Raw genomic sequence first — 19508 nt, 5'->3', positions numbered from 1 at the left:
CTCGCCCCCCTCCCCTCCGATTGGCGGGGCGGGGGCGGAGCGGCGCGCTGATTGGTGGGCGGCCGGCCGGGGGGCGGGGCTGGCGGCGGCGGGGAGCGGGAGGCGGCGGCGGTCGGGAGCGGAGCGGAGCGGAGCGGGTGCGGCCCCCCCCCACCTCCCCCCCCCCTTCCCCGGTGCCGGTGCCGGTGCCGGTGCCGGGCGGGGCCATGGCGGCGCGCGGCGGGCTGAGCGCCCTGCAGAAGGCGGCCGTGCTGCTGGGCCTGCCCGCGGGTGCTGCCGTGCTGTACGTCGTGTACCGGCGGTACCGCGAGGGCCGAGGTGCGTGCGGCGGGACCGGGCAGCGGGGACCCCCCCCCCCCCAGGAACCCCCCTTGGGAATCCCCCCGCCCGTGGGGACCCCCCCGCCCCCCGCCTTTTGGGTCCCCTCCTTTTGGGGACCCCCCTTCCATTCGGGCCCCACCGCCCTCCCCTTGGGGACCCGCCCCTTTAGGGCACCCCCCGCTTTTGGGGACCCCCCCCCTCACCTTTGAGGACCCCCTCTCCCTCGGGGACCCTTCCCTTTGGGCTCCCCCTCCCCCTTTGGGCTCCCCCTCCCCCTTTGGGGACCCCTCCCTTAGGGACCCCCCTCCCCTTTGGGGACCCCCCCGTTGCCCCCCCCGGCCCCTCCACTACATCCCCCTCTGCTCCCCCCTCCCCCTTGGGGACCCCTCTCCTCTTGGGGGCCCCTCCCATAGGGACCCCCTTCCCCCTTTGGGCACCTCCCTCCCCTTGAGGACCCCCCCTTTCGGGCACCCCCCCTTTTGGGGACCCCTCTCACCTTTGGAGACCCCTTCCTTAGAGACCCCCCCCCTCCCCTTGGAGACCCCCCTTGGGGCCTCCCCTCTTCCCCCTTGGAGACCCCCCCCATGGGGACCTCCCCTTCCCCCTGGGGGACTCCCCCCTTTGCCCCCCCTCACGGTGCCGCCGTGCCCAGAGGAGCGGGCGACCTTCGTGGGCGACGAGGAGCTGGAGGCCGAGGTGCGGGTGCCGCGGGCGGCCGTCAAGGCCCTCATCGGGCGGAAGGGAGCCACCATCAGGAAGGCGAGCACCCCCCGGCGGGGGCGGGGGCGGGGGGGGGGGGCCGGGCGGCCTCCCCGGGGCTGACACCCCCCCGGTGCCCGCAGCTGCGGCAGGAGACGGGGGCGCGCATCGACGTGGAGGAGGAGGACGAGGCGGGCGAGGAGCGGCTGCTGCTCATCGCGGGCTCCCCGGGGCAGGTGTGCCGCGCCCAGGCCGCCGTGCGCCGCGTCGTGGCCGACAGCGCCCCGGTGCTGGAGCAGCTCCGCGTGCCCCACACGGCCGTCGGCAGGATCATCGGTACCGCCCGCACCCCGGGAGCACCGCGGGGCCGGGAACGGGGCTGGGGGCTCCGCTGCTTCCCACGGGGCTGGGGGCGGCCGTGCCTCCGTGCCCAGGGGGCGGCCGGGACCGGGGGCTACGGGACCAGAGGATAAGGGGACCGGGGGCTACGGGACCGGGGGCTACGGGACCAGAGGATAAGGGGAACGGGGGCTACGGGACCGGGGGCTACGGGACCAGAGGATAAGGGGAACGGGGGCTACAGGACCAGAAAATAAGGGAACCGGGGGCTACGGGACCTGGGGCTACGGGACCGGGGGCTACAGGACCAGAGAATAAGGGAACCGGGGGCTACGGGACCAGGGGCTATGGGACCGGGGGCCGTGGGATCGGAGGCCACAGGACCGGGGACTACGGGACCAGAGGCTACAGGACCGGAGCCTCCGTGGGGAGCGGGAGCCACGGCCCCGGGGCTGGAAGCGGTGGCAAACCCCAGCCCCGGGGGCTCTGCGTCCCGCAGGCCGCGGTGGCGAGACGGTGCGGAGCATCTGCCAGAGCTCGGGGGCCAAGGTGCTGTGCGAGCGCAAGGCCGAGGCCGGCCTGGCCCCGACGCGGCTCATCCGCCTCTCGGGGACGCGGCAGGAGGTGGCGGCCGCCAAGGTGAGCGGCGCCGGTGGGGCTGGCGCGGCCCCGGGGCTGGCACGGGCGCGGCGCCCACCGGCCCCGTCCCCGCAGAAGCTGATCATGGAGAAGCTGCTGGAGGACGACGCCTTTCGGAAGGAGCTGGCCCGGGCGGCGGCGGCGCGGGGCCACCGCAAGCAGCCCCTGGGCAGCCGGAGGGAGCCGGAGCTGCTGCCTGGCGGGACCCCCCGAGCACGGGGCTGGGGACGGGGGCATGCTCGGGGGCGTCGCTGCGCTGCTGGGTGAGGGTCCCTCCGAGGAGCCCGGGGAGGAGAGCGAGGCCCCGGAGGAGCTGGCGGCGGGGGCGGACGTCGTGGTGCCGAAATTCGAAGGTACGAGGCGGGGTGCCTCGGCCCCGGGGGGTAACGGGGGGTCCGCGCCGGGGGAGCGGGTTGGCGGGGGGCCCGGGGGGAGCTGAGAAGTGCTGGGGCCCGTCTGAGTGTCCCGGGGGGGCTCCGTGCCCCCCGGCCCGGCTCAGGGTGCCCAGCGGGAGCTGCACGAGTTCCCCGGGGGCTCCGGGGCGCGTCCCCGGGCCGGACCCAGGGCTCAGCTCCTGCCCTCGCTCGTCCCGGGCCTCCCCCCGGCTCCCCCCGGGGCTCCCGGCTCCTGTCCCGCAGTTCCCAGCCCCGAGTTCAGCTTCCCCGCGGCCGACCCCCTCGAGGTTTACGTCTCGGCCGCCGAGAACCCCGACCACTTCTGGGTGCAGCTGGTCGGCGAGCGCAGCCTGCAGCTGGACAAGCTGACGGCCGAGATGTCGCACTACTACGAGGGCAGCGGCCGCGCGGTGAGACCCCGGGGGGGCACCGGCCCCCCGCATCCCCCCCCCCCCCGTGCGCCCCGGCCCCCCGGGACGTGTCGCTCCCCGTCCCCGCAGGCGGAGCTGGCGGCCGTGCAGGCGGGGGACATCGTGGCCGCTCCCTACGGGGACGGCAGCGACTGGTACCGGGCGCGGGTGCTGGGCGCGCTGCCCGGCGGCAGCTGGGACCTGTACTACGTGGACTTCGGGGACAACGGCGAGGCGCCGCCAGCCGCGCTGCGAGCCCTGCGGTGAGCGCAGCCCGGGGGGGGGGCGCGGAGGTGGGGCGGCCGCGGGGCTGCGGCTCAACGGCCCCCCCGGAGCCCGCGGGGGGCTCGTGGCCGCCCTGGGGAGGGGGCCGAGGGGGCTCTGCGGGGCGCCGGGGGGCCGCAGCGGCCCCAGGAAGCGGGGCAGCCCCCGGGGGAGGCTGCGTGGGATCAGCCCGGCTTTTTCCCCCCCCCAGGAGCGATTTCCTGAGCCTCCCCTTCCAGGCCATCGAGTGCAGCCTGGCCGGCGTCGTGCCCGCGGGTGAGTGGGGAAGGGGCGCGGGGGGGGCAGGCCGAAGGGTCCGGGTCCGGCCCCATAACCAGACCCCGCTCCGTGGGGCCCCCCCCCGGCCCTTCCCGCAGGCGCTGAGTGGGCCGAGGCGGCGCTGGACGCCTTCGAGCGCCTGACGCACTGCGCGCGCTGGAAGCCGCTGCTGGCCAGGGTCTGCAGCTACGGCCGGCGGGGGCCCCGCACGTGGCCGCGCGTCTCCCTGCGCGACGAGGTCAGCCCCGACCCCAAACTCCTCGTCCCGGCCTCCCGACGCCCCCCCACCCCGTGCCCCAGCCCCGTTCTCGGCCCCGTGCAGGACCTCGACGTCGGCGCGGAGCTGGTGCGGCTGGGCCACGCTGCGCCGCGGCCGCGGGAGGAAGAGGAGGAGGGGGAGGAAGAGGAGGCAGCAGGGGATGAAGCGCTGCGGTGGGGGACGGAGACCCCGGTGAGAGGACCCACGGCGGGGCGGGAGGGGGCGGCTGCTGGGGGGCGTCCCGGCGTGCTCACCCCTACGTCAGGTTGGGGCCTCATTTTTGGGGAGCCCCTGTCGTGTTTTTGGGGAGCCCCACCGTTTCTGGGGGAGCCCCGTCATTTTTCGGGGTTGGCCCCCCCTGCCTGGGGAGGACTCACTCGAGGTCCTGTGCCCAGGTCCGGGCCCCCAGCCCAGGAAGGGTGCAGGACAAGCCCGGGGGGGGGCCACAAAGGTGCTCGGGGGCTGCGGCACCCCCCCTGCCAGGAGAGGCTGCGGGAGCTGGGGGCTGAGCCCTGGGGGTGCCCAGGACCAGGCCGGATGAGGCCCTGGGCACCCTGACCCTACGGCAGGGGGTTGGGACGGGGGGGGGCTGTGCGGTCCCTCCCCCCCCGAGCCGTGCTGTGAGCGGGGCAGCTCCGTCCCCTCCCGGTGCGGGGCCGGGCCCGGTAACGCGGCTCTTCCCCGACAGGAGGACGGCACCTGCGTGTCCCTCGAGAGCCTCTCGGAGCCCCGGGGCAGCCCCAGCGAGGCGCCCCCCACCCTGGCGCCCCCCACCCCGGCGCCCTCCACCCCGTCCTGCCTCAGCCCCCCAGGTAAGCAGCACCCGGGCAGGGCCGGCCCCGATCCCCGGGGAGGAGGAGGAGGAGGAGGAGGAGGACAGAGCCCCGCCAGGCACGGGGGGGCTAAAACTGGGGCTGGGGGCCGCGGGACAGGGGGGTCCCTCACCCTAAACCCGGGGAGCCTCGGGGAGGGCTGAGCACCCTGGGGGTGTCCCCAGGGGGCTGGCTGTGGTGTCACCCTGTGGGGTCGTCCCCGGCGAGCAGGAACAGGGGGGGTGACTCCTGGGGTCAGGGCCTGTGAGGGGTGGAAGGGGCCTGGGTGTGCCCCAGCTGCATTTTGGGGTGGGGGGGTCCCCGGGGTGAGGGGTCCTGGGGCGGGGGGTCCCCTTCTCAACCCCCCTTTTCTCTGCAGAAGGCAGCCGCGTGTCTGGCAGCGGCGCCGTCCCGGTGCCAGAGGGGAGCTCCCCGTGACGGCCCCGGGGGCAGGAGGCGGCCGGGCGCCCTCGGGTGGGTTCCCCCCGCTCCCCCCGCTCCCCGTCCCTGCCCGGGCTGGGCTGAGCGGGGGGGGGCCGTGCTCTCACCCCCCCCAATTTCTCTTCACTCCCAGGGGTCGGGGTGCCAGCGCCGGAGGAAGCCGTGGTCCAGGGAGAAATTGGGGCGGCTGGGAACGGTGCGGGCACCCCCGAGGCGCCTCCGCGGGGCAGCGGGGGCTCTCGGCCGCGCTGTCCCGGGCCCGGGGGGAGGTCACGGCCGCCGGCACCACCTCGGGCCCGTCGTTGGCCCCGCTCGGTTGCGTTTTGTTGTTGTCGCCCCAGCCCCGTTCTGCGGCGCGGGGAAAAAAACGGTTCTGGGTTCCTGAGTCAATAAAGTTCGGTTCTGGGCAACGTGCGGGGCCGGGGCCGAGCCGGGGCGGGAGGGGGGCACGGGGCCGTTTTACCGAATTACCGCAGGGCCCCAACCGCTGCTACCAGGGGACGGCAGCGCCGGGCTCTGCCCCGTGCCGTGGGTGGCGCCGAGGCCTCACAGAACCTCCCGGTGGCACCGGCACCGCCACACGCGGTCGGGGCGTGAAGGCACGCGGCCCGCTCCCGTCCCGTGCCCGAGCCCCGGTGCGGGGGCAGCCGGTACCGGGCAGCGCACGGGGTGAGGGCGCTGGGGCAGCCCCGGTGTGTGCGGGGCCGGGCCCTCAGGATCAGCCCGGTCCCGGTCGCGGTGGCCCCGGGCTGTAACGGTGCCTCCGGTGCCTCCGGCCCGGGGCTTCCCCCGCCGGGACCTGGGGCCTCCGGGATGAACCGGGACGGGGCAGCGAAGCCGCTGCGGGGATGCGGCTCCCCGGGGGAAGGTCCCCGGGGGAAGGCCGCAGCCGGGGGTGGGGCGAGGGGGGGGGGTCCCGGTAGGCGGCACCGGGCGCAGGCGCGCGGCGGGCAGCCCCCGGTGGGGTCCTCGCGCCCCGCCGAGCAGCCCGGCTGGGGGGGGTGGGGGTCGTTCTGCGCAGGCGCGGCGCTCCCAGCGCTCAGGCGCGCGGCGGGGCGGCCCCAGCGCGGTCCCAGGGCGCAGGCGCGCGGCGGGGCAGCCCCGCGGAGGGGGCCTCGGGGTCCTCGCGGCGCCGGCTGGGGGCGGCCATGTTGGGTCCGGCGGCGGCGGGGGGCTGCGGGCTGGCGGCGGGGCGGGCCCTGAGCCGGGCCCTGAGCCTCAGCCACGGCCGGGTGAGGGCCGGGGGGGCCGCGGGGCTCCGGGAGGCTGGGAGCGGCCCGGCCTGACCCGTTCCGCCCGGTTCCCCCCCCCCCGCAGGGCACGGTGGTGGTGGAGCGCTGGTGGCCGGTGCCGCTGAGCCGGGAGGGGCGGGCGCCGCGCCTGCACCCCCGGCGGCACCGCGTGTACCGGCTGCTGGAGGACGGCAAGCACCTGCCCAAGGCCGACCTGGAGCTCATCCTCACGCAGGCCGTGCAGGGTACGGCGGGCGGCGGGGACGGGGGGGGCGGAGGTGGGCCCCGGCCGCTACCGGGGGCCGGAACCCCCCCGGTGGGGCCCGGCCGCGGACCCGGGACCGGTCCGAGGCTCGGCCCCGGGGCGCAGCGGGGTTGGGGTGTGCCCCCGGGCTGCCCCCCCCCCCCCCCGGCGCCCCCTCACGCCGCCCCGGCCTCCCGCTGCCCCCCCCCAGGGCTGGGGACCCGTGGCGACACCGTGTTCGTGAAGAAATCGGTGGGGCGCAACAAGCTCCTGCCCCAGGGGCTCGCCGTGTACGCCTCGCCCGAGAACAAGCAGCTGTTCGAGGAGGAGAAGCAGGTGAGGGCGGCGGCCCCCCCGTTAAACCCCCCGTTACCGACCCCCTGTGCGGGGCGGGGGGGGGCGCCGGAGGGGCTGCGGGGACGGGAGCGGGGCCGCGGGGGCACGGCCCTGCGGGGTCGTGGTCCCGGCCCCGGTCCCGGCCCCCTCCTGAGCCCCCCCCTCGGCCCCGTCTCTCGCAGCAGCGCCAGGCGGGGAAGCTGGAGGCGACGCAGACGCAGAGCGGCGAGAAGGTGAGCGGGGGGCACGGGGGGGCACGGGGGGGCCCGAGGGACCCTCGAGGCCCGGAGCACAGAGCCCCGGCCCCGGCCGGTTCCTCCCGTGCCCTGCCTGGGACCGCGGTGGCCCCAGCGGGCGGCTGCCTGCGCGTCCCGGTGCAGCCCTGCGGGGAGGGAGCGGGGCCGAGCCTCGGGGCTGCGGCTCGGAGGACTCGGAGCCCATCCCCGCCGTCCCACAGCGCCCTTAATTAACTTAATTAACGCTGCCGGGGCAGCGCTGGCTGCGGGGGGCGATTCCCCAGGTCCTTCTGTTGTGGGGCCAGCCCCTAAAGAACCCGCGGGCGCTGCCCCGTTCCTCCCGGGACGGCTCCCCCGGGCGCCGCCTCCCCGCTGACACCTCGGCCCCCCCCCGTGACCCCCCCAGACCCTGCAGTTCCTGCGGAGCTGCCGCCTCGAGGTGGGCATGAAGAACAACGTCAGGTGGGAGCTCAGCGCCGAGATCGTGGCGCGGCAATTCCTCCGGAACGTGAGTGCCCCCCCCCTCCCCCCCGCCCCGGGGGGGGCCCAAATCCCCCCCCCCCCCCCCCCCCCCCCGGTGCAAACGGAGCCGCGGGGGGAGGCCGTGGAGGCTCCGAGCCCTGCGAGGCCGGCACCTGGGGGGGTTAGAGCGGGGGTGCGGGGATGGACGGGGCTCGGCTGCGTGCCGGACGTTAATGGGATCGGGGAGGGGGGGGCACGGCCCCCGGTGCTGCCCCCCCTCACCCCCTGCCCCCCCCCCCAGCTGCGGGTGGCCGTGCCGCCCCACGCGCTGCAGCTGCCGCCGGAGCCCATCACCAGGTGGGGCGAGTACTGGTGCGACGTGACGGTGAGTGGGGGGGGTCCCGATGGGCCCCCCCGCCCCCCAAACCCCCCCAAACCCCCCCAAAAGCCCCAAAAGCCTTCACTGCCCCCCAAAAACCCATCCCTGCCCCCGGTGCTGGTGGTCTGGCGCTGCCTGGGTGCACCCCAAAAAACCCGTGGCAGCGCCCGTCCTCCGGCAGGGGTGGGGGGGGGAATGCCCCGATTTTTTTTGCAGAGGGGGAAATGCCCTGATTTTTTGGGGGGGTCGAGGGGGGGTCACCCATCCCTGTGGCCTGAAGGGACAAAAGCCCCTCCCCGTGTGCCCCCACCCCCCCGTGTGCTCTCCCCGTGCCTCCAGGAGCCCGCACCGCCGCGGGGGGGTCCTCAGGGCCGGACCCCGGGCGCGGGGGGGCTCCCCCATCCTGACCCCCCCCCCGTCCCCGTGCCGCAGGTGAACGGGCTGGACACGGTGCGCGTGCCCATGGCGGTGACGGAGTTCCTGCGGCCCCGGACGCGGCATCGCCGGCGCTGGCAGGCCCGGCAGGAGGCCCTGCTGGCTGCCAAAAAGGAGGAGCTGCTCTGAGCCCCCCCGCAGGGACGGGGTCCCCCCCCCGGAGCCTTCCCTCGGGACCCCTCCCTCGGTGTCTGCCCCCCCCTGCGGTGAATAAAGGGCTCAGCGCCGACCCCAGCGTGGTGCAGCCGTGGGGATTGGGGGGGGTTGGGGGTGCTGGGGGGTTCTGGCTCCCAAGCAGCCTCCGTGGGGCACTAATTCCCCTGGGGGGGGCTTTCCCCCCCCCCTCCCGGCCGCGGGTGGTGACGCAGGGCAGCGCAGGCGGTGACGGGGCAGCGGCACCGGGATTTATTGCCCGTGGCCCCCCCGGTGCCCCCGTCAGCACGGCCCCGCGGCCTCCAGCTCCTCGCGGACCCTCGCGGGCAGCTCCGGGTCGGTGAAGTACCCTGGGGGGGCGAGGCGGGGGGTGGGGGGGCTGCTGCCTCCCCCGGGGGGGGGGTCACCCCCTCCTGGACCCCCCCGCCTGTGGGCAGCCCTCGTGCCCCTCACCTGCGGCGAACTCGAGGACGTCGTGGGGCCGGCGCAGCATCACCGCCCTGGGGGGGGAACGGGGGTGAGGGGGGGACACAAAATGGGGGGGGGGGGGGGACACAGAGGGGGGAAACGGGGGGGGGGTCCCGGCGCCCCCACCTGAGGAAGCCGCGCAGCAGCACCCCCACGGCCGGCTGTGCCCGCAGGTAGCGCTCGCTGGACAGGCGCAGGGACGGCTGGGGGGGGGAGGTGTCACGGGGGGGGGGGGGGAGTGTCACCCGTGGGGGCTGCCCACACCCCCCCCGTGTCACCCGGCAGCCCCCCCGTGTCACCCCACTGCTGGCACCCCCGTTGTGCGCCCCCCCTCGTGTCACACCCAGCCCGCGCCCCCCCCCCCACGTCCCCCCGTGCCCCCCCCCAGCCCGTCCCTCCCCTTCCCCCCCCGAATCCCCCCCCCGTGTCCCCTGCCCCCCAATGTCTCCCCCGCCCCCCCATGTCCCACGCAGCCCATGGCCCCCCGTTTCCCCCCATGCCACCCCCAAATGGCCCCCCCGGTCCCCTCGTGCCCCCCCCGTGCCCCCCCCACCTCCCCCCGCGTCCCGCCCGCTCCGCGCCCCTCCGCCCGCTGCGGCGCCGCCATCTTGGGGCGCCCGGCGCCGCGCGTCGCCATGGCAACGGGGGGGGGTAAGGGGGGGTGTCCGTGCGCGTGCACGCGTGGGTGTGCGTGGGTGTGTGCGCGCGCAGCTTCCTGCGTGCACGGCGCGTGCTCGTCCCCGCGGGCCGCGCCCGTGGCTGCCCACGCGTGTCCGCGGGTCCCGCAGCTGTGCCCCGGCCGCCTCCGCGCGCGTCCCCGCACACCCGCGCCCGTGTCGCCGCGTGCCCGCGCCCACGCGCGTCCCCGTGTCCCCGCGCCCCCGCCCCGCCCGTGCCCCCGCCCCAGCCCCCCCCCCCCCCCCCCCCCCCGCTCAGCACCGGGGACAGCTCCGGGGCCGCGCGCACCTCGCACGCGGCGCACGCCCGGGCACGCGCAGTGCACGCGCACACGGGCGCGCGCCCCCACCCCGTGCACGCTCCCGCCCCGCGCTCCCCCCTCACCTCCCCCCTCCGTCGGCCCAGCCCCGGCGCTGCCCGTCCCGGTGCCGGCCGCAGGTCCCGGTGCCGGTGGCGGTCCCGGTGCCCGGTCCCGGTGCCCGGTGCCGTCTCTGACATCAGCGCCGGGCGGGGCGGGGCGGGGCGGCCCCGACCGGGGAAGAAAAGCGGCGAGCGGGGCTCGGGCCCGTCCGCAGCCGGTACCGGGGCCGGTGCCGGGGCGCAGCGGGAGCGCGGCCGCCATGGGCCGGGCCGGGCGCTGAGCCCCCCCCCCGCCGCCACCGGCACCGGGGCCGCGGCGCTTCCCCCCCCCCCGCCAACCTCCCCCCCCCTCCCCTCCCACCCGCACCGGGGGCTCCGGGGCGGCGACCGGGCGGGGCGGGCCCGGGCTGTGCCGGCAGCCGCCGGGGCCGCGGCGGGAGCCCCTTCGGGAGAGCGGCCGGGATCTACCGGGAGCGCCGGGAGCGCCGCCCCCCGGGCAGAGCTGCCCCCGCCCCGCCGCGCCCCGTCCCCGGAGCCGGAGCCGAGCCCCGGGGCCGCCTCGTCCTTTGTGTGCGGCGCGGCCGGGCCGGCACCGGGCACCGGGCACCGGCAGCCGGGCACCGGGCACCGGGAGCCGCTCCGGCGGCGGAGCCGAGCGGCGGCAGCGGGGCCGGGAGCGGCAGCGGGGGCCGCCCCGGGATCCGCCCGGCAGCGGGAGCAGCAGCATCGAGCCCCGGCAGCGGCCCCGAGCCCCGGCGGCGGCCCCGGGAGCGGCGGCGGCGGCGGCGGCGGCAGCGGGGCCCGCGGCCCCCCCCGGCGGCCCCATGAAGGAGCCGGACGCGATCAAACTCTTCGTGGGGCAGATCCCGCGGCACCTGGAGGAGAAGGACCTGAAGCCCATCTTCGAGCAGTTCGGCAAGATCTACGAGCTCACCGTCATCAAGGACAAGTACACCGGCATGCACAAAGGTACGGCACCGCCACCGCCACCGCCACCGGCACCGCCACCGGGAGCGGCCGCAGGCCCCGGGCACGGCCCCTGCGCAGCCGCCGGCATCAGGCGGAGCCCCCCCGGGCGTCGGGAACGGCCCCGCGGCCCTGGGGGCAGCCCCGGGGGGCAGGAACAGCCCGGGCGCGGCCCCGCAGCCAGCCCCGGGCACCGGGAGCCCCCCCCCGCGTCCAGCCCCGCAGCCCGGGCGCAGCCCCGCAGCCAGCCCCGTAACCCGGGTACCCCCCCGCGGCCACCCCCAGGCACCGCACGCTGCGTCTGGGGCACGTCGGGGGGCGCGCTCGCGGGGGGGGCAGCGGGGCGAGGAGCGGCCGTGCGGGAGGCGGGGGCGGCGGGGGGGGCTCGGGGTGCTGCGGGGGTGTCGGCTGCGGGGCCGTGGGGTGGGCGGGTGGGGTGAGGGGAGGGGGGCTGGGGGCGTGCGACGGCCGTGAGGGGTGTGCAATGGGTGTGGGGCGTGTGTGGGGTGTGCAACGGTTGCGTATGGGGTGCGATGGGTGTGGGGGGTGTGCAACGGGCGTGCAATGGGTGTGTGGGGGTGCAATGGGTGTGCATTGGGTGTGTGGGGCGTGCAATGGCCGTGTGTAGGGTGTGCAATGGGTGTTTATGGGGTGTGATGGGTGCGTGGGTGTGCAATGAGTGTGTGGGGCGTGCAATGGTTGTGTACGGGGTGTGATGGGTGTGTGGGTGTGCAATGGGCGTGTAAGGTGCGCAGCGGTTGTGTACGGGGTGTGATGGGTGCTGGGGGTGCCCGGTGCTCGCCGTGCCGTGGGCCCTGCGGCGTCCCCCGGGCCCCGGGGCTGGGCCGGGCAGGGCCTGAGGCCAGGGTGACGGGCACCGGGCGGGGGGGGGGAACGGGGGCACCCCCATGGGGTCCCGACCCGGGACCACGGCCCGGGGGGGGGCAGGATGGGGCCGTGCCCCCCAGCGCCCGCTGTGCCCCCAGGATGCGCCTTCCTGACCTACTGCGCCCGCGAGTCGGCCCTGAAGGCGCAGAGCGCCCTGCACGAGCAGAAAACGCTCCCGGGGGTGAGTCGGGGGGGGGCGCCCCCCCCATTCCTGCATCACCCGGGGGGGCACGGCCCCCACCCCACCCCGTGCATGCACCGGGGCGGTGCCTGGGGACCCCCCGGTACCTTCACCCCCCAATACCTTCACCCCAAACCTTGATCCCAGCAGGGGGAGGTGTCCCCGTGTCCCCCCCCCCCAGCATCTGCCCCCGGGGGGGGGTCGGGGGGGGGCATCCCCTCGAGAGGGGCCCGGCGCTAACGAGGGCCTGGCGCTAACGAAGCGCTGCCAGGCGGGCTAACAAAGCCACCGGGGGGGGCGGGGGGGCTGGCTTTATTTGTAGCTTCGAGCATTTCGGGTGCCCCCCCCCCATTAATTTTGGCCTGGCACCCTCCCAACAGCAAAGATGCCGGGGGGCGTTTGGGGGTCCCCGGCACGAGGGGGGGGCACAGCCTGGTGCCCCCCCTCGCTGTCCCCAGGGAGCTTTGGCTTCGCTGGGGATAATCCGGGGGATTGGGGGCTGTAAATCCCCGCGGGGGGGGGATTATTTTGTCGGGGGGGGTGGGAATTAGGGGGGGGCGCCGCCCCAGCAACTGCCCCCAGCGGGGATGCTCCGGGGGGGGGGGTCAGGACACAGGGAGGGGGGCCCCGAGCTGTGCCATGGGGGTGGGGGGGTGGGGGCTTTTATTTGAGGGGTGGGGGGGTGATGGGGGCCCGAGCCCAGTGCCCCCCCCCTCCCCTGATCCATCCAGGGCTGATCCCGGGATTAGCGGGGGATTAGTGCCCCCCCCAGCCCCCGGGGGGGGCATTTCCAGCGCCATCTGGGGCGGGGGGGTGGGGGGGGGGGCACAACCTTCGCTTTCTGCTTGGAAAAAACAGAGGGGGGGAGCGAGGGGTGAGCCGGGGCTGAGCCCCCCCCCCCAACCCCCCCGATATGGGGGCAGCGCCCCTCCCCCATCCCGAGGGGGTTCTGCGCCCCCCCGCCCCCCCCCAAACCGCCCCCCCCCCCGCCCCGTCATTGTTTATGGCGGCGCTGCTGATGTCAGCGCGTTGCCGGGCAACGGGACGGGGAAATTGGGGATGAGGAGGCGGTTGCCATGGAGCACGGCCGGCCGTTGCCATGGTTACCGCGCATCTGTGCCCTCCCCCCCATCCCCCCCCCGCTCCCCGGGGTTACCGGGGGGGGGGGGGGGGGGCAGTTACTGGGGGGGGGGGGGGGGGGCGTTGGCGCATCCCCGGGGTCCCCCCGCGGTTGCCCAGTAACGGGATGCGGTGACGATGCGTTGCCATGGCGACGGGAGCATCCTGGGGGGGCTGGAGGGGTCGGGGTCCTGGGGGGGGGGAGGGCGGGGGGGGGGTCCGTGCCCCCATCCCGCACTGTCGCCCCCAGATGAACCGGCCCATCCAGGTGAAGCCGGCCGACAGTGAGAGCCGAGGAGGTACGGACACCCCCGGCCCCCCTGGGACCCCCCCGGGACCCCCCGGACCCCCCGGACCCCCCACCCGCCCCCATCCCTGGGGGTCTCATCCCGTCCCATCCCTTGCCCCCATTCCTGGGGGTCCCGTCCCATCCTGCCCCCATCCCCATCCCCGGGGGTCCCATCCTGTCCCCCCACGGGTCCTCATCCCCGGGGGTCTGGTCCCGTCCCATCCTGCCCCCATCCCCATCCCAGGGGGTCCCATCCATCCCCCCCCCCCAGGTCCCCATCCCCGGGGGTCCCATCCTGTCCCATCCCCTGCCCCCATCCCAGGGGTCCCATCCTGTCCCCCCACGGGTCCTCATCCGCGGGGGTCTGGTCCCGTCCCATCCTGCCCCCATCCCCATCCCAGGGGGTCCCATCCATCCCCCCCCCCAGGTCCCCATCCCCGGGGGTCCCATCCTGTCCCATCCCCTGCCCCCATCCCAGGGGTCCCATCCCGTCCCGCCCTGTCCCATCCCCGGGGGGGGGGTCGTGTCGTGTCGCCCCCCCCATGGAACCGCGCTGTGCCCGTAGAGGACCGCAAGCTGTTCGTGGGGATGCTCAGCAAGCAGCAGGCGGACGAGGACGTGCGCAAGATGTTCGAGCCCTTCGGCACCATCGACGAGTGCACGGTGCTGCGCGGCCCCGACGGCACCAGCAAAGGTCCGGGGGGGGGTCTGTGGGGTGGGGGGGCCGGGGGGGGGGGCACAGACCCCGCTGACCCCGCCGCCCCCAGGCTGCGCCTTCGTCAAGTTCCAGAGCCACGCCGAGGCCCAGGCCGCCATCGCCGCCCTCCACGGGAGCCGCACGCTGCCGGTGAGACCCCGCCGGCCCCCCCGCGCCGTCACCTCCATCGGCGCCGTCCTCACCGGCACCGTCGTCCCCGACCCCCAGCATCCCCATCGTGCCCACCGCCTCCACCAGCCCCACGCCACCCCATCCCCATCCCCGTGCCCCACCGTCCCATCCAGTCCCCACCCCATCCCATCCCCTTCCCCCGTCATTATTCCCATCCCATCCCATCCCCATCCCAAACCAAACCCCATCCCCTTCCCATCCCCATCCCATCCCATCCCATCCCTAACCAAACCCCACCCCATCCCATCCCCTTCCCCATCATTATTCCCATCCCATCCCATCCCCATCCCATCCCCATCCCCATCCCCATCCCATCCCCATCCCATCCCATCCCATCCCTAACCAAACCCCACCCCATCCCATCCCCTTCCCCCATCATTATTCCCATCCCATCCCATCCCCATCCCAAACCAAACCCCATCCCCATCCCATCCCACCCCCACCACCATCCCCACCCCACCCAATCCCAATCCCATCATTATTCCCGTCCCATCCCCATCCCCATCCCGCTCCCATCCCATCCCCGTCCCATCCCCATCCCGTTCCCACCCCCGTCCCCCCCCTTCCCACCCCGTCCCCCCCTCGCCCCCCGCCCCGTCCGTGCCCCGGTGACGCGGGGCCGTGCCCCCCCAGGGCGCCTCGTCCAGCCTGGTGGTGAAGTTCGCGGACACGGAGAAGGAGCGGGGCCTGCGGCGCATGCAGCAGGTCGCCAGCCAGCTGGGCATGTTCAGCCCCATCGCCCTCCAGTTCGGGGCCTACAGCGCCTACACGCAGGCGGTAGGGGGGGGGACACGGGGGGGGGGGGGTCACGGGGGGGGCCATGTTGGGTGAGGGGTGTCCCCAGGGATTGCGGGGGGTGGGGTTGGGGTGGGGGGCACGGGGAGACGGACCCCTGATGGACCCCGAGGTCCAGGGTGGGGATGTGGGGGGGGGGTCGTGGGGATGTGGGGGGGTCGTGGGGATGTGGAGGGGGTCATGGGGAGGGGGGGGGTCATGGGGTTGGGGGGTCATGGGGACGTGGTGGGGACAGGGGGTGGTGGAGCTCGAAATCCAAGGTGGGCTTGTTGCGGGGTGGGCACGGGGAGATGATCAGCCTCAGCACCCGGGGGGGGGGACACGGGGGAGATGGGGGCCCCATGGGGACACTGGGGTGACACGGGGGAGATGGGGGTCCCATGGTACATGTGGGGACAGCGGGGTGACACAGGGGGGATGAGGGACCTCGTGGCCCAGGATGGGGACCCCGGGGTGCTGGGCCCCGGGGTGACAGCCGCCGGGGGGGGGCTCGCTGCCCCGGGGGGGTGCCGGGGGCCGGTGCCCGGTGCCAGGCGCTGTCCCCGCAGCTGATGCAGCAGCAGGCGGCCCTGGTGGCCGCCCACTCGGCCTACCTCAGCCCCATGGCCACCATGGCCGTCCAGATGCAGCACATGGGCACCGTCACCCCCAACGGGCTCATCGCCACCCCCCTGCCCCCCTCCTCAGGTCGGTGGCGCCGGGGGACGGGGACACGGGGCGGGGGGTGCCGGTGGGGGACACCAAGGGCTGGGGACACGGGGGTGGCATTGGGGGTGGGGGGGCACTGGGAAGCGGGTCGGGGGCAGCAGGAACAGAGATGGAGACGCGAAGGACGGTGACGGGGTGGTTGGGGGGGCACCAGAGAAGGTGGCACCAGGGATGGGGACACGGGGTGGGCACGGGGGGACGGGGACCCTGGGGACGGCTCCATGCGGGGGGGGGGATGTGGAGGTGGCACCGGAGGATGCAGCCACCGACCTCACGGGCACCACGGCCCGGGAGGGGGATGCGGAGGGATGGGGCCGCCGGCGGTGGCCGTGCCCCCAGCGCGCGGTGACACGGGGCAGGGGCAGGGTGCGAGGCGCCCCCCCCGGGCCGGGGGGGTGACGGGGGTGTCCCCGCAGGAACCAGCACACCGCCGGCCATGGCCGCCACCCCGGTGCCCGCCATCGCGGCCCCGCTGAGCGTCAACGGGTACAGCCCGGTGCCGGCACAGCCCGCGGGGCCGCCTGCCCCCGAGGCCGTCTACGCCGGGGGTGTCCCCCCGTTCCCAGGTGCCCGCTGCCCCCCACCCGCCCCCCCGCCGCCCCCCGCCGCCCCTAACAGCCCCTGCTTTGCCCCCAGCCCAGAGCCCCGCCGCCCCCGGGGACCCCCTGCAGCAAGCCTACGCCGGCATGCAGCACTACACAGGTCGGGGGGGCTGGGGGGGTACCGGGGGGGTGCTGGGGGGGGGTGCTGGGTAAACTGGGTGGGCATTGCATGGCGTTAGGTGGGTACTGGGGGACACTGGGAGGGTACTGGGAGGCACTGGAGGGCTGTTGGGGAGCACTGGGGGGCATTGCATGGCACTGGGGGGCACCAGGGGGGGCATTTAAGAGCCGTGGGTGCAGTGGGAGTGCACTGGGGGGGGTTGGGGGGGGGGAGTGCATGGATTGGGGGGGGGCACTGTGAGGACACTGGGGGGGGGGGGGGGGGGTGCATCTGGATGGTTCTGTGTGGGGGAGGGGGAACCACCTCATGGCACTGGGGGGCACTGGGCCGGGGGGGGGGGGGGGGGGGGCGACGTGCTGACCCCCTGTCGCCCACGCAGCCGCCTACCCCGCAGCCTACGGGCTGGTGAGCCCGGCCTTCGCCCCCCCAGGGCCCCTGCTGGCCCCCCCCGCCCCCCCCGCAGCAGCAGCAGCGCGAAGGTGAGAGCACCCCGGGACCACCCCGCCCCGAACCCCCCCAAAGGGCGCTGGGCTCGGGGTGCCCAGTGCGGGGGGGGGGTGGGGGGGGCAGGGGTTGGGGTCACCCCAAGGGTGGGGGAGGTTTTGGGGGGGCACGGGGGGGGGGGGGGGGGGCGCAGGGTTCCGGGTGCCCGCTGTGATGCCGCTCCCTCCGCAGGCCCCGAGGGCTGTAACATCTTCATCTACCACCTGCCCCAGGAGTTCGCCGACACCGAGATCCTGCAGATGTTCCTGCCCTTCGGCAACGTCATCTCCGCCAAGGTCTTCGTCGACCGCGCCACCAACCAGAGCAAGTGCTTCGGTAGGGACAGGGGACACGGGGACACAGGGGACACCACGACCGGGGGCTCCCCGTGGCCAGGGAACTGGGGCTGTCACAGGCGGGGACACCTTGGCCCGGTCGCAGGGCCGGGGGGGGGGGGGGGGTGGGGGGCGGGCCGGGGGGGGGGCACAGCCTGCCCAGGGCACGGGGCCATCCCGGCTGGAGCACTCCCAGCCAGCACGGCGGGGGCGCGGGACGTCCCCTGGGGGAGCCACCGTGGGGCAGGGGCAGCCGCGGCCGCCCCTGTCCCCCGCGCCCCCCCCCCCCCCCCCCCCCCCCCAGGCTTCGTGAGCTTTGACAACCCGGCCAGCGCGCAGGCGGCCATCCAGGCCATGAACGGCTTCCAGATCGGGATGAAGCGCCTCAAGGTGCAGCTCAAGCGGCCGAAGGACGCCAACCGGCCCTACTGAGCCCGGTGAGCCGCCCCCCCTGGCACCCCCAGAACCCCCCGAAAACCCCACAACTCGTTGGGGGTCGGGGGAGTCCCCACCTGCTCCACCCCCCCCCCCCCCCAGCACTGCTTAATGCCCCCCCCACCCATCTCCCCTCTCGCCAGGTCCGGAGGTGCCAGAGGAGCACCCTTGGGTGCCCCCCCCCCCCAGTTGCAGAGCTGCCCCCCCCCCCGGTACACCCCAGTGGTGCCCGTGGGGGGCTCAGTCCTGCGGGCGGGGGGGGGGGGGGGGGGCACACACAGACACCCCCCCCCCACATGCTCAGGAAGGATGGACACCCCCTCCTCCCCCACCCCAGACCAATCTGGACACCCCCCAGAACCCCCCCAGCACCCGTGTCCCATTGGCCCGGGGGGGGGGGGGAGGGGGGAATGGGATGGGACTTCTGCCCCCCGCCCCCCCCCCGGCACCCACAGGGGGAGCCCCCTGCTTGGAGCTTTTTTCTCACCAAACAGGACCAAAACCAGCTCCAGGCAGGGGGGGGCCACCATGGGGTGGGGGGGTGGGGGGGGAACACAGGGGGCTGGGCCCGGCATGCCCCACTCCCCCCCCCACCCCCCAGACCCCAGGGTGAGTGGGACACCCCCCCCCCCCCCCCCCCCCCCCCCAACACACACACACATACACTGCCACCCCCCACCCCCTGACCCCGCGCTGGCCCATCCCCAACCTGCCTCAATCCCCCACGATGGGCACTGGGGGTCTGCGCCCCCTGCCCCCCACCTCCCCCCCCCCCCCAACGGCCACGGCCGAGGAGCAGCCGAGCCTGGGATGCGCCAAAACTGCACCAAAAGTCGGGGTGTGGCAACACTGGGATGTGCCGGAACAAACTGGGATGCGCTGAAGCTGCACCAAAAGTCAGGATGCAGCAAGACCAGGATGCAGCAACGTTGGGATGCGCAGGAATCGGGATGTGCTGGAACAAACTGGGATGCGCTGAGACTGGGATGAGCCAAAACTGGGATGTGCTGGAACAAACTGGGATGTGCTGGAATTGGGATGTGCCGGAACAAACTGGGCTGTGCTGAGGCTGGGATGTGCTGCAGTGGGGACACACGAGGCCCTGCACGCAGGCGCTGCCCCACGGACACGCAGCCGGGACGTGGCCCCGCAGGCACCGGGAGGCGCGCGCACCCCGGGGCGCCCAAACCCGGGGGCCCCGGAGCAGCCCGGACACGGAGCGCCCGCCCCGCACCGAGCCCCCGCGGTCGCTGGCAGAGGCGTCGAACACCTGCGACGGGGACACGGCCGGAGCTGTGCGGCCAAATTCGGGGCCAATTTGGCCCAAACGGCGGTGGTGCCCGGTGCTGGTGCCTGGTGCTGGTGCCCGGTGCTGGTGCCCGGTGCTGTGCCTGGTGCCGCACAGCCCCCCCCCCAGCAGCCAAACCCGGAGTGGGGGTGGGGAGTGCAGCCATGCCCTGGTCCTCCCCCCACCCTGCTGCCCCCCTGTACATAATTCCGTTGGCCGGGGGCGCGGGGGCACGCGGCCGCTCCTCTCTTTCTCTCTGTTCCCCCCCCTTTTTGGGGGTTTGGTACCTGCTGAGTCGGTTTAGAGGGTGGGGGGGTGGGGGGGGGGGCGCGGGGCCGGTAGCGTGGGGGGCACAGACCCCGGGGAGTTGACGTCTGCGGTGGAGACACCGGCGCTTAACTTATTTGCTATTTATTGCGGTTACTTTGGATAATTTAATTTTTTTTCTTTTTGTTTTCCTTCCTTTTATTTTTTCTGTCTAAATAAAAGTTACAAAAAAAACAAAACAAAACAAAACCAAAACTGAACCTTGATGGCTCTGAAGCGTCCCTGCCCAGGGAGGGGTCGG

General features: G+C 75.4%; 5 protein-coding genes across 8 annotated transcripts; 3 read left to right on the top strand and 2 right to left on the bottom strand.

Moving 5' to 3' along the window:
* The first annotated feature begins 91 nt into the window (after window positions 1-91).
* On the top strand, window positions 92-5268 carry TDRKH (tudor and KH domain containing). Its single transcript, XM_040538745.1, is given in 14 exon segments — window positions 92-318; window positions 974-1080; window positions 1164-1356; window positions 1859-1998; window positions 2074-2202; window positions 2204-2351; window positions 2637-2803; window positions 2894-3066; window positions 3279-3343; window positions 3445-3584; window positions 3669-3797; window positions 4294-4417; window positions 4797-4891; window positions 4992-5268. Coding segments are annotated over 13 exon segments (1686 nt in total). The 5' UTR covers window positions 92-206; the 3' UTR covers window positions 4856-4891; window positions 4992-5268.
* Window positions 5269-5946: 678 nt separating this feature from the next.
* On the top strand, window positions 5947-8411 carry MRPL9 (mitochondrial ribosomal protein L9). 3 transcript variants are annotated; one of them, XM_040538759.1, is made up of 7 exons: window positions 5947-6090; window positions 6176-6335; window positions 6546-6670; window positions 6856-6903; window positions 7313-7414; window positions 7670-7753; window positions 8180-8411. In XM_040538759.1, exons 1-7 carry the CDS (start codon window positions 6007-6009, stop codon window positions 8309-8311), a joined length of 735 nt encoding a protein of 244 aa, XP_040394693.1. In that variant the 5' UTR covers window positions 5947-6006; the 3' UTR covers window positions 8312-8411. The 3 variants fall into 3 exon arrangements, with proteins under 3 accessions (XP_040394693.1, XP_040394692.1, XP_040394694.1); XM_040538758.1 differs by having other exon boundaries at window positions 6853-6903; XM_040538760.1 differs by lacking the exon at window positions 7313-7414 and having other exon boundaries at window positions 6853-6903.
* Window positions 8412-8572: 161 nt separating this feature from the next.
* Window positions 8573-9440, bottom strand: RIIAD1 (regulatory subunit of type II PKA R-subunit domain containing 1). The gene is made up of 4 exons (XM_040538577.1): window positions 9357-9440; window positions 8930-9006; window positions 8789-8835; window positions 8573-8685 (listed from the first exon to the last, which is right to left on the bottom strand). The coding sequence occupies exons 1-4, from the start codon at window positions 9438-9440 to the stop codon at window positions 8618-8620; spliced, it is 276 nt and encodes a 91-aa protein (XP_040394511.1). The 3' UTR covers window positions 8573-8617.
* A 1171-nt stretch (window positions 9441-10611) lies between these two features.
* CELF3 (CUGBP Elav-like family member 3) lies at window positions 10612-17924 on the top strand. Its single transcript, XM_040538749.1, is given in 14 exon segments — window positions 10612-10810; window positions 11794-11876; window positions 13246-13294; window positions 13850-13978; window positions 14052-14131; window positions 14807-14950; window positions 15517-15655; window positions 16093-16242; window positions 16313-16378; window positions 16779-16842; window positions 16844-16878; window positions 17075-17218; window positions 17522-17654; window positions 17796-17924. Coding segments are annotated over 13 exon segments (1356 nt in total). The 5' UTR covers window positions 10612-10665; the 3' UTR covers window positions 17650-17654; window positions 17796-17924.
* Window positions 17093-19262, bottom strand: LOC121060715 (translation initiation factor IF-2-like). Of its 2 annotated transcripts, none has more exons than XM_040538751.1 (5): window positions 19044-19262; window positions 18599-19005; window positions 17798-18522; window positions 17523-17656; window positions 17093-17219 (listed from the first exon to the last, which is right to left on the bottom strand). In XM_040538751.1, exons 1-4 carry the CDS (start codon window positions 19143-19145, stop codon window positions 17643-17645), a joined length of 1248 nt encoding a protein of 415 aa, XP_040394685.1. In that variant the 5' UTR covers window positions 19146-19262; the 3' UTR covers window positions 17093-17219; window positions 17523-17642. The 2 variants fall into 2 exon arrangements, with proteins under 2 accessions (XP_040394685.1, XP_040394684.1); XM_040538750.1 differs by having other exon boundaries at window positions 17798-18529; window positions 18606-19005.
* Between the last annotated feature and the right edge of the window lie 246 nt (window positions 19263-19508).

Source organism: Cygnus olor, chromosome 28, assembly GCF_009769625.2.
Source record: "Cygnus olor isolate bCygOlo1 chromosome 28, bCygOlo1.pri.v2, whole genome shotgun sequence".
Taxonomy (NCBI): domain Eukaryota; kingdom Metazoa; phylum Chordata; class Aves; order Anseriformes; family Anatidae; genus Cygnus; species Cygnus olor.
This window is presented reverse-complemented; position numbering and strand designations above follow the sequence as displayed.